The sequence below is a fragment of the Nycticebus coucang genome, chromosome 23, assembly GCF_027406575.1.
Source record: "Nycticebus coucang isolate mNycCou1 chromosome 23, mNycCou1.pri, whole genome shotgun sequence".
Taxonomy (NCBI): Eukaryota; Metazoa; Chordata; class Mammalia; order Primates; family Lorisidae; genus Nycticebus; species Nycticebus coucang.
The window spans coordinates 24,448,620-24,462,267 of NC_069802.1; the positions used below are offsets into that span (position 1 = coordinate 24,448,620).

At 33.3% G+C, this 13,648-nt stretch overlaps 1 protein-coding gene across 1 annotated transcript in view; it reads right to left on the reverse strand.

Annotated features, from left to right (window-relative positions):
• Window positions 1-13,648, reverse strand: part of TBC1D19 (TBC1 domain family member 19) — a 128,910-nt gene that overhangs the window by 59,983 nt on the left and 55,279 nt on the right. The window contains exons 8-10 of the mRNA XM_053577513.1: window positions 11,149-11,259; window positions 9,987-10,059; window positions 632-670 (exon numbers count right to left, since the gene is read on the reverse strand). Coding sequence (XP_053433488.1) covers window positions 632-670; window positions 9,987-10,059; window positions 11,149-11,259 — 223 coding nt within the window. The remainder of the gene's footprint in view (window positions 1-631; window positions 671-9,986; window positions 10,060-11,148; window positions 11,260-13,648) is intronic.

Here is a 13,648-nt window from a genome sequence, read left to right on the forward strand (position 1 = left end):
AAGTCTTCTAAATAAATATGATATGAAAAAATTAAACTAGGGAGTTTGGTACATGATAATACAACTGCCATAGAGGGTTCATTCTGACACAAAGGCCTATATGCACTTCATATTTCAAAGACAAAACAGAATTTATAAAAACAAAGAAAAGAATCTTGAAAATATGGTGGAAAATTATTTCCCCTAATACTAAGAGCCGTGTTGGTTATTAAACCTTGCCACTGCAAACAGTCACCGGGAACTATTAGGGTTACATTTTCTCCTGATGCAGGAGCACCTTTCCATTAAGTCTAATGAGAGGTGTGTGGGTGTATCAAAGAGAGAACATGCCATTTTGATTTTAAAATTAAATTCTACTGCTGAATGGATTAAGCTAACATCCCTGAGGAATGTGTGTCCACATTTCCTTTGTCATGCACGTTTTTATCTGATATTTACTGATAAAGCCAAAATGATACATTTTCCCTCTTTGTAAAGATTCTCATTACACGATCTGCATAGTGAAATATTACTCTTCTTTAGGTTTTTAGCTTTTCAGAGATTAAATCTCATTTGGAGGTTTCCGAAGCAGACATTTAGCTAGGTCTGTCTCATTTTTCAAAAATTATAACAAATATAATTCAAAACTTACCCTTTTGTCCAATACGAACATGCTCATTTTCAAAAAGTTCTGAAAATGTTAAAAGAAAAAAATTATTCAAAAAACACAAGTATGATCAGCCACATTTAGAACAACATTAGGTACTTTTTTTTGTTATTGATTCTTTTAATTATTTTTAAAACTGGATGACTCTACAGAAACCATAAGTATTTATTCTATACATAGGAAAAAATTTTCTAAGTTGTTTAAAGTGTGTAGAAATTAAAAGGGAGCGTACGTCATTTAATCTGAAGAAAAAGTGATGAATTGATTTCTCTTTATTAAAATAAATCAAAATATCTTCTTCTAACACAAAAATGTTTCTGTCCACTTATCTTTGCTTTTTTCATAAAAGAAAAACAAAACTTGTGGACACATTCATTTACAAAATCCTACTTTCATTTTAATTTACCACTGAATATCTAATAAAAACATATCTAATAAAAGAGTACCTTACTACTCTGTAGGTAAAATCTTACTATGCAAATGCTATTTAAAAAGACCATATGGAAAGGATTATTTTTTTCAAAAAACTAATCATATTGGGAAAAGACTCATAAACTATTCTATACCAAAATTTTAAAAAATTTCTGTTCATCACAAAAACACCATTTAGAGAGTAAAAGAATAACAGAGTGAAAGAATATATTTGCAATACATATATCTGGGAAGGGACTCCTATCCAGAATATATAAAGAAGTCCTCGTAGAAAAGAACAGAGAACCGTCAGATACAAATAGGCAAAGGACTTGAACAGGTCCTTCCTAAAGGACCAATAAACATATAAAAAGTTGCTTGACCACATTGGTGATTGAAGAAATGCAATTAAAGCCATTATGAAATACACAACCACCACAATGGCTAAAATAAAGAAAACTAACAATTCTAAATGCAAAAGATATAGAGCAAAGAAAGTTCTCATACACAGTGGATGTGAGTATAAATTGGTACAACCACTTTGGAAAACTGCTCAGCAATATCAGCAAACACTGAACATATCCTATAACAATTAGCAATTCACTCTCAGGTATACTGATACACTTTATGTGTAAATATGCCTGCTAAGAGACATGTACAGGCATATTCACAGCAGCACTACTGATAATAACCAAAATAATAACCAAAATAATAACTAAATAGTGGTATAGTCATATAACAGGTTATAATACAGCAATGAGAATAATTTATAATTCTACACAACACTATGGATCTTATAAACAAAAGCAAAAGAAGACAAACACAAACATACCTATTTGATTCCATTTCTATAAAGTAAAAAATAGGAAAAACTAATCTTTGGTGTCGGAATTCAAAGTAGTTGTTACTGTAGGGGGTGGCAGAGTGTAGACATGTACCTAAGGGGGCTTCCAGGTTCCTGGTAATAGTCTTTCTTGATACAACTTCACTGATCTATATACTTACAATTTGTGTACTTTTTGGTATGGATGTTATACTTGTATAGAAGTTATGTTAAAATCAGAGCAAAACAAAAAAAGATTATAAAACCATGAGAAAGGAAACCTCTAGATCCTTTCCCCATCCTAAAGAAAATCAATTAATTGCTTAACTTCCTCTCCTCCTTCCAACCTGAGAAAGGAGTTGCTAATTGGATTTGTGAGATTCCACAACAGCAATTAGATAGCCTTTTGTTATGAAAAAGTTAACTATATTAAAGGTCATGAATTTATGTGTGACTCTCTCAGTAAGTAGAGACTGGGTCCCCTGGCAACTTGGTGCCATCTTGGCGCTTGATTTTCTTTTGACAAGAATGCTCAGGATAAGGCACTTTGGATTCTTTTCAGGTATGGCTCAGTGGCCTACTGGTATGAGACCCTTTCAGAGCTAAGATTTTGACAGTTTTCTAGAAAGTCTGTTCAGTGATGTCTGACGTTAGCCCAGCTAAATATTAGACTAAATTTTCCATTTGTAAATATTTCTTATGTATACATAGCTTTCTTAGGAAGAGGTGAAGGGAGGGAGGTTGCTTTGGTGAAGAGGGATGAATAGGCCAGAGCACAATCTGGGTAATCCAAAGATGTCTAAAGGTAGATAAAACTACACCATTACTCCCAACAATGAATAAGAGGAGCAGCCAGTTTTCTATTACCTGAAATACTTAAAAAATCTCTTTGATACATAAAATAGCCACAATGAGGAAAAGTCATTAGAATCTTCTTAATCAAGGAAAGACTAATGTTTCTTTTATAGATGTATAATATATTTACAAAACAAATATATGCAAATGCATACATTTTCAGTATTATGTAATATATTTAGATTTTTAAAAAATACATAAAGCTGTGTTTTTACTAAATATAAGGTGTGAATCAGAGTATCCTACTCTTTTATTCTATTCCTAAAGTCTCTGATGAAATTAGTTAAGCAGATTATACAATGACCAAAGAAAATGCCTGGACTCCTGCTATATGATTATCTATGATTGCCCATGTTTGGTAACCAAAGAAGACAATGTTCTAGGGAATGTTATAATAGCATGAGATAGCAGGTGTAATGCTCAGCCTATTAGACTGGGAAATCTTTCAGAGAATGACAAGGAATATATTACAGGCACTGGAGATTTCATATTGAACCCTATAATTGGTTCTGATTAGGAATCTTGATAAGCATATCACAAAATTGGTCCATACCAACTTGATATTTTTTCATACTCCTTGACTAGGACTAATTTAAAATATCTTTAAAAACTCAAATTATGATCCTTTTATGCTCATTTCAATCAATGTAGTTTTATGCAGTTGAAGAGTTTCTTCTCATAATACGCTAAAAAATGTTTCTATTGAATGAATTTTCATTGAATGAATAAAGAATAGTTGAATAATCAAGTTAAAAAAGTTACAAGTTACAAAGGCAATTTTTGTATTCTAATAAGAGAGGATGATACTACTAGATGATAATAGTCCTTTATTAGCTAAAGTAATATGCAATAAACAATAAACTTCTTTATAGAATTTTTCATTATGTGAAATACAATAATTTTTTTTCTAAATGCTATTTTCTAGCCCAAGAATAAGAAGCCCAAATAAATGAGAAACAGATTTCTAATTTATACTCTAATTCTATGTTTCACAGACTATCCTGAACACCATATTAATAAATGCATCTATATTAATAGATGAGGCAGGGAGGAGGGAAAAGTTCTCTGGTAAAATGAGTTTGGGAGATACTAAGCTAATATAATTTCATTAATATTTTGCATAATTTTAAGACAGTAGCACACACTGTATATCTTAAGACAGTAGCACACACTGTATATCTTAAGAAAGCCCTACTGAAACCTTACTTACAAAATCTTCTTTTTCACAGAGCATCTTATTGTTATGCATAGAACATACTTCAGGAAATGCTGTGCCAACTGAAGATGCTTTTATTTTCTAGAAATAACAAGCTATAGAAAATATCTATTCAGCAGAACCCCAATCTAAGATGATTCATTATAATGTATATTAAAACCATAGTATCAGACATACGACTCCCTTTATCATAAAGCCTTATGAAAGAATGCTGATCCCGCTCACCCCATTAACATCAGTCTTATACATGATGTACCCTTTCCATATGGTGTATGTGCATATTTAAAATACATGCATGATAGAATGTGTATATTTAAAATACATGCATGACAGATGAATGGCCAACAAACACATGAAAAAATGCTCATCGTCTTTAATCATTAGAGAAATGCAAATCAAACCCCTCTAAGATATTACCTAACCCCAGCAAGATTAGCTCACATCACAAAGTCCCAAAATACCAGATGTTGGCATGGATGTGGAGAGAAGGGAACACTTCTACACTGCTGATGGGATTGTAAACTAACATAGTCTTTTTGGAGAGGAATATGGAGAATCTTCAAAGATCTAAAAGTAGACATTCCATTTGACCCAGCAATCCCCTTACTAGATATCTACCCAGAAGAACAAAAATCATGTTGCCACAAAGACATCTGCATTAGAATGTTTATTGTGGCTCAATTCATAGTTGCCAAATTGTGGAAGCAACCTAAGTGCCCATCAACCCAGGAATAGATCAACAAACTGTGGTATATGTATACCATGAATTATTACTCATCTGTTAAAAAATATGGAGAATTTACATCTTTTACATTTACCTGGAGTTGAAATACATTCTTCTTAGTAAAGTATCCCAAGAATGGAAAAATAAATATCCAATGTACTCCATACTAACATGAAATCAATATATAAACAATTAAATGCTCATAAGAACAATAAAAGAACATTTCTTTTATTGTTCTTATGAGCATTTAATTGTTTAATTAATTTAACTAATATAACTAATATAATCCAGTTCAGGGGTAGAGGGAAGTGGGAGGGTGGGGAGGGCATTTGGTGGAAGGAGGGAGGACATGAGGCAGGATCTCACCTAATGAGCACATTGTGAGGGTGTATAACACTCCCCCTAGGTGAGGGGCTCTTCTACGAATAGAACTTTACCCTGGAAGTGAGAACAATGTAACCTAAAAATTGTACCTGCATATTAATTTGAAAAAATAAAAAACATACTAAAAAAAATTTTTTTACAAATATCAAAAAAAAAAAATACATGCATGCTCATGAGAGTTTATAGAAATAATGGCTATGACAAAAGCTTTTGTTTGCTATTGTTAACTAAGGTTTCAGTAGTATAATGGTAAGAACTATTCTCTTGACTTTTATTCAAAAGCTGATAAGTGGGGAATATTCTTCAAATATAATAATAATTGAATAACTGTAATGATAAAATACAGGTAATACAGGTGTTAAAGATGAGTAAGAAAACAGTTCAAGTCATACCTAAAGTTAATTCTGAATACAAAACTTCTGTATTTGCTTCTAGCCAAACACAAGTACTAGCAACATTTTTAAACATATTACTTTTCCAAATTAACTAAAGCCATAGACAAAAAAATAAAAATAGGAAATTCTATGCAAAAGTAGTTATATATGACCCATTCTTTCCCAGTAATACTGTTGCCTAGCAATTCACAAGCCAGACAGAAATCCAAGGATTATATCACTGTAAACAATTTCATTGGTGAACACTAATTTGACCCAGTTTTTAGTAGTCTTGCTTTGAAAAAAAGAGAGAAAAAAAATAACTGCATCAACTAAAAGATTGTCAACCTCTTCCAAGCAGACTTAGATGTTCTTTCATTTGTTCCAATAGTCCCTTATATACAACAGCAAATACCACACAGAATCTTATCTGTCACTTACTACTATTTGTCTAAGAGCAGAGATGATGTCTTGTGTCTATTTATTCACCAGTCCCTGGTCCTCCACAGGGTCTTAAATACATTTGTTGTATTACTAGTGAATCAAAGAAGGAAAATCTATATTCTATATTAAGAAATATAGTATACTAAGTTTTCTACTATAAGATCTAGAATAATTTTAAATAATTCCTAAAAATGATTTCAAAAGTGAAATATATAAATATAATTCAAGGTTGTGTTACTAATTACTTTTCTTTTCTTACACGTGGCTATTACTTGCCATGAGTTGAAGTATAACATATTTTATTCTGTAAGATATCTTATATCTTCTTATAAAACAAGAAAAGGCTATCAAAGGTGGCTGGAGGGTGGTAACATACTGTAGCAGACTTTGGAGGCAAAGATTCAAAGTTTTGAATCTTGGCTCTACCGCTAGCTCTGTGACCTTGAGAAAATTACTTAACATCTCCACTTCTTCAAATTTAAAATGGCAGTAATACTGGAAGGAACTTCACCTCATATAAGAAAATTAAAAGCACAATGCAATACCACTATACACTACCAGACTCCCTAAAACAAAGAAAATGAAATACATAAAACCTTGGCGAGGACATACGGCAACCATGACCATCATACACTGTTGCTAGAAGCACAAAATAATACTAGGACAACAAAAATAAACACATGGGACTTAATTAAGGTTAAAAACTTCCACACAGCCAAGGGCACAAGTGAAGCAAAAAAGACAACCTTTAGAATGGGAAAAGATATTTTCATGATATAAATCTGACAAACGGTTCATAATTAGAATCTACAGAGAGCTCAAATTAATCAACAAAAAAAGAACAATCTCATCTACCACTGGGCAAGAGATATGAACAGAACTTTTTCTGATGAAGACAAATATTTGAAAAACTGCTCATCATCTCTGATCATCAGAGAAATGCAAATCAAAACCACTCTGAGATATCACCTAATCCCAGTGAGAATAGCCCACATCACAAAGTCTCAAAGCTGCAGATGCTGGCATGAATATGGAGAGAAGGAAAACACTTTTACCCTATGGGTGGGACTGCAAACTAATACAACCTTTTGGGAAGGAAGTATGGAGAATCCTCAAAGAATTCAAATTAGACTCCCCATTTGATCCTGCAAACCATTTTATCATAGGGACGTTTGCACTAGATCATTCATCACAGCTTAATTTGTAATTGCCAAAATGTGGAAAGAACCTAAAAGCCCACCAACCCAGGAATGGATTAACAAGCTGTGGTGTATGTATGCCATGGCATGCTGTTCAGCCATAAAAAGGTAGAGACTTTACATCTTTTGTAAAGCAACCTGGACTGAGTTGAAACACATTCTTCTTAGTAAATTATCACAAGAATGGAGGGGGAAGAATCCAATGTACTCAATACCAATATGAAGCCAGTAGATGAACTAATATACGCCCACATAAGAGAAAGACTCAAATCAATTTAAGGCGGGGGGCAGTGGAATTAGAGAGTGGGGAGAGGAGAGAAGGGAGGGACGTATGTGCTGCACTTACTGGGCACAATGTTAGGGTGTATGGCACACGTCTTGGGGGAGGGACATAAATATAAGAAGGACTCTACCTAACAAATGTAAACATTGTAACCTAGTTCTTTGTACCCTCAAATTAACCTGACACAATAAAAAAATTAAAAAATAATAAATAAAATATAAACTAGTACTAGCACTTTTGACAACTTACTGGTATTTATTACTAAGACTAACATATTACAAACCCTAGGAACCAGAAAAAGCATTCCAGGGTGCCTACTTAACAGAAGAATATATATATGTTCACCAAAAATCACATATTTTAAGCCTTTTTATGTACTAGGTCCAAATTTAAAACTTCCCAGAGACCCTGGAAGAGCAGAATAGATAAATATGTGTGCAGTATATGAATACAGTACACCACTGGAACTATGAACACACACAGTTTGGCTGAACTTCACAAGCATAAAGTGAACAAATATCAAAAAGACACACTGTATGCTTCCATTTACGTGAAGTTTAAGAATTGGAAAAACTAATCTATACTCTTAGAAATCAGAAGAGTGGCTGTCTTTGAAATGGAAGATAAAGATTAAAAGAGGGTGAGAGGGACTTCTGTTTATTCTGAGTGATATTTAATAGATATATTCAATTTATAAAAATTTATTGAGCTGTCCTCTTATGATATATGTACTTTTCTATATACATTATACAGTAATACAGTTTTAAAAAATGGTAATAATACATACCTTATAAAGTTGCTGAGAGGTTAAAATGAGATAATATTCATGTAACACATAGTATGTGCTCAATAACCCATTTGTTATTATTTGTAATGATAATAGTAATTATTATATAATGTTACTCTCAGAATAATAAAAAATAGCCAACTTCCTTATTTTATAGAGGAAGAAACAAGTCCAAAGATGTTTAGTGACTTGTCCAAGTCACACAGTTAGCCAGTGGCGCAGGAAAGACTAGATAGTCCCCTAACCACAGTTCAGTTTTATTTCCACTACAAGATAGGCCTTTCATACTTTAAGTCAATTTTTACTTCCTTTTTATTATAACTAATTACCTATCTGGTTCTTCTATGAAAAGTACATTGCACTTACACGCAAAAAGAGAAAAGTTAGGGAAACTGGATAATTAAAGTTTAAAAAAATAAATGAGATCTGATCAAATTAAAAAACTCTGTATAGCTAAGGACACAATCAGAAGAGCAAATAGACGACCCATAGAATGGGAGAAAATATTTGCCTTCTTTGTAGATTTTGGACTAATAACCAGAATCTACAAAGAACTCAAGTGAATTAGCATAAAACAACCGAACAGCCCCATTAAAAAGTGGGCAAAAGATATGAACAGAAAATTTTCAAATGAAGATATACTAATGGCCAACAAACTCAGGAAAAAATGTGCAATGTCTCTAATCATTAGGAAAATGCAAATCAAAACCACAATGAGATATCACCAAACTCCAGTAACAATGGCTCATATTTAAAAAGTCCTAAAACAACAGATGCTGGCATAGATGCAGAGAGAAAGGAACTCACACACTGTGGGCAGGACTGCAAACTAGTGCAATCTCTACGGAAAACTGTATGGGAGACGCCTCAAAGAACTTAAAGTAGACCTACCATTTGATCCAGCAATCCCACATCTGGGTATATATCCAAAGGAAAAAAGGTCCTTTTATAAAAAGGAGATCTGCACTCAAATGTTTATAACTGCACAATTCACAATTGCAAAGATGTGGAAACTACCCAAGTGCCCACCAATACATGAGTGAATATGCATACTATGGAGTACTACTCAGCCATAGAAAAGGTGATCTAGTATCTTTTTAGACAACCTGGAGAGATCTGTAAACCATTCTTCTAAGTGAAACATCACAAAAATGGAGAAACAAACACATGTACTCAATACCAAATTGGAACTAACTGATCAACTCTTAAGGGCACATATGGAAGTAAATCTCAATAAAAATAAAGTTGGGGGAGAGATAAGGACGGGATACGTAAATTCACACCTACTGGGTACACTATCGGGTAAAGGGCACACTTACATGTGTAACGTTGACTCAATCTGTGCAAAAATGATGTAAACAAAACATGTGTACCCCCTAATTTTCTGAAAATTTAAAAAGTAAAAAAAGTAAAACCTGTGTCCAAAAAAACAAAAGCTAAGTCTACTTAAGGAATATGCCAACGTTTACATTTATTGTAATAATAATTATATTACTGGGTGATAAAAAAACAAAAGTAGACAGTAATGGCCAGGAAAGCAAAATAGCATGAGTGTTGCCAAGGAAGATTCTGCTAACAAAATAACTTTGTATGTCTAGTGACTTTTCAAAATTATTTTAAAGACCTTCAAATAAAAAGACAAAATTTAGTTGAATTCTGATAATTACAAAACATAGGATTTTATTCAATAATTAACAATAACCAAGGAGAGGCAAAAGCATGCCTATTTTCAGATATTATAAAAAGTTGTTAGATTAATTTAGAAATAGCAATACAAATCTTAAACTTACTCTCATTATAATTAATTATCAATTATATGTCATATGGGAGAAATACTAACCAGGAGGCACTTGTGTAGAATCATCTATACCCAGTTGTCCTGTAGTTAAGCCAAGTTCTACAAAGTATTCTTTCTGAAAAATAAGATATGCAGAGTTAACAAAGATCTTATACTTTGCCCCATATTATTAAAAGATAGCCTTCACTTACACATCAGCTGAAATAAAAATCAAAATGTAAAATAGATCTTTCCTTCATTCAAATATCTAAAAAAAGAAAGGACATATTACACATTTAAATAATAATGTATTAATACAAAATTAAAGAGCAGAATCATGGGTCTTTTTAATAAGGTATTACTATGTAATATTTATTATTTTCATGTAAAATAAACATGAGGAGGAAAGATATGAGTGTTTTGGAAAAATTAATATATACACATAATAAAAAAAGAATCCAACATCCTATTTTTCCAAATCGAAATACTTTAATAATATTTTTCTTTCTAATTTTTCCTGCCTAAGGTAAGTTATTACTTTGATGCCTTTTGACCAATATGAATGCCACTGTTGTTTAAAACAAAAACTTGTTTTGCAAAAATAGTTCTTGATTTTGCCTTTGTTGGTTCAGGCTAATCAGTAAAGTAAGGAATGATGATTGTCCTTTTGAGTAAAGAACCACTAACGTTCAAACCTTTCCTAAAACATACACACACTCTTTCTCTCTCTCACACACACACATAGTACATAGAACACTTATCAATTTTATCTTCTAAAATCACTGTGTAAAATTTCCAATATAATCCTGTATCTGTGCTTGCTAGCTTCACTCAGCTCTCGATCAACTAAACACTGAAGATATCCAAAATAATTTATTAATAAATTAATTTTTAAGTAAACTTGGGCTATCAAATGCTGTGCTAAAATAGGAATAAATTGGATTTATTCTCCAGACTTCCTTTACTTATCTAGTCATGTCTAGGGAAAATAATCATGTTTGTTTGCTATTTTTTAAATATATAAAAACCTCATTATTCACATTACTTTTATGGAAAGCAACTTGCTCTCTCTATATACATACTTACAATATAAAAGAATTGTCACATTATTAATTAACATAGTGAGTAGATTACCCTATTTCATCAGACACATGCTATACTAAAATATTTTGCTAAATATTATATTCTAAAATATGTTAATTTATTTTAAAATATCTATACTTACCAATTCAGGGATGTCTTTTACTTTCAGAGGAACTTGGATTAAACCCAAGTGAGTCCTGAAACTAAGAGAATCACCATTTTCATAATTTGGGTTGCGGAGATTAATTAATACCTTTAAAAACAAATCCAATAAAACTGATTAGTTTTTTATAGAATGTTTACATTTGTAAAATTAGCAGTGATATTCTTGGTGTATCATCACAAAATTACTCTACTTGGTATTATGCATATAGTTGAATTACATGCTAAAATAGGATAAAATTATATCTAAATGTTGAAATATAATGCCACAAACATGCTTTTAATATTCCAACTAATGTTCTTTCATATAAAACTCTGAAAAGTGAAGAATTTAGTTAGAAGGGTGATTGCCAGGTTCTCACCTAATGTGTACAATGTAAGGGTGTCCAGCACACCCACTGGGTGAACAGCTCAACTACAACTTGAACTTTACCTTAGAAATGAAAAAAATGTAACCTAAACATTTATTTCCTCATATTAATCTGAAATTCAAAAAAAAAAAAAAAAAGAATTTAGTTAGAAATGAAAACTTTGTTATGGTCAGAAAAAAAATTCTTGATTATACCATTTTACCAGGGAAAATAGAAAAAAAATTGCTTAATTGTAATATTTATTAGAAAAAATTTTATAACCAACTCTAACATATTTTAAAATAAACTGAGAAGGTTTTAGGAAGATGGCATGGGAACACTCCTAGGTATCTCCTCTAAACCACAACCACCACAAGGGAAAAATAAAACTAGCGAAGAACCAACAAAAAGAGCAAATAAAAACAACTTAAATATTTATATACCATTTAATGTAGGCATCTCACATCTATATGTATGAATATAAAATAAAATTCTCAGAAAATAATATGTTGACCAGCTTGATGTGAACATTCTAGATTGTCTATAGAGTCAGCACATTGTACACCATAAATGCAGTAATGTAGTTATGATCTAATAAAAACAAATAAATAAAACACAATTAAAAAAAAAAGAAAATAATTAAATATGTCTACCAAAATAGTGCAGGAAGAATATGAATGATTTTTACAACGAAAAAATATGAAACTTAAATATCCCATCACAGAGAAGTACTTCATTGTAGATAATTTCATATAATAAAATACAGAATAAAAGCTCTCAACTAATATGAGGCTTTGACATGAAAAATGTTCATAATACATTACTAGTTTAAAAGTATAGTAGTGACACTGGAGCCTCGGGCTGTTGCCCTGGGTAGAGTGACGTGGTGTCACAGCTCATAGCAACCTCAAACTCCTGGGCTTGGCGCCACCGGACCTCCATAAGAGCTGCGTCACAACCTTCGACCTGTGACCCACGCCCACCGGGCCTCTGCATGCCCTGACAAAAACTGTGGGAGCCACGCAACCCTGTGTCCTCCCTCCTATACTCTCCCTGCCTCCACACCAGCCCACTCGTCAGGCCAGGGACTCTGGTAGCCGCGTGCCCTCTGGAGCCCTCCCTGCCTCTGCGCAGAGCCCTTCTCCTGGCCAGAGACTGCTGGAGCCTTGGGCTCTCTGTGCCAGTCACTGGGCACCAGGCACTCCCAGAACTGTGCACATCACCTCCCGCCCTGTTGCTGGATCCAGATGTGTCACACTCCAGAGCTGCTTCCACAACCAGAACTCCATGGCTGGGGCAGCCCCAGAGGAACTATACAGGGCCACTCCCTACAAAGATCCAGCAACAACAGAGTGATCCTGCTGGGGTCTAGTCTCAGACAAACACCTCCCCAACTCTGAGGATGGCCAGAGGCAACAGTGAAAAACCATCATGAGGAGAAATCGACAGAAAAACTCTGGCAATATGAATGGTCAGAATAGATCAATTCCCCCAAGGATCAATGGGGCAGACACAGCACAAGATCCCATGCATAAACAAATAGCTGAGATGTCAGAAATCGAATTTAGAATCTGGATAGCAAGTAAGATTGAATTAGAATTCCAAGCAGTAATCCAAAAGATACTTCAAGAATTCAATGAATTCAAAGACCAAATGACCAAAGATTTTGACACATTGAGACAAGAAGTTGCAGCCCTCAAAGATCTGAGAAACACAGTAGAATCCCGCAGGAACAGAATGGAGCAAGCAGAAGAAAGGATTTCTGACATTTAAGACAAAGCTTTCAAACGCTGCCAAACTCTCAAAGAGGAAGAGAAATGGAGGGCAAAAACAGATCATTCTCTCAGAGAGATCTGGGATAATTCGAAGATAATCAATATTCATCTTATAGGGATCCCCGAAAGTGACGAAGTGGCTTCACAAGGCACAGAGTCTCTTCTCCATGAGGTTATGAAGGAGAACTTTCCAGACATGCCAAGAGATTCTGAAATTCAGATAGCAGACAGTTTCAGAACTCCCGCATGACTCAACCCAAGTAAGACATCCCCCAGACACATCATAATGAATTTCACTAAACTTAATATGAAGGAGAAAATTCTGAAAGCAGCCAGACAAAAGAAAACCATCACC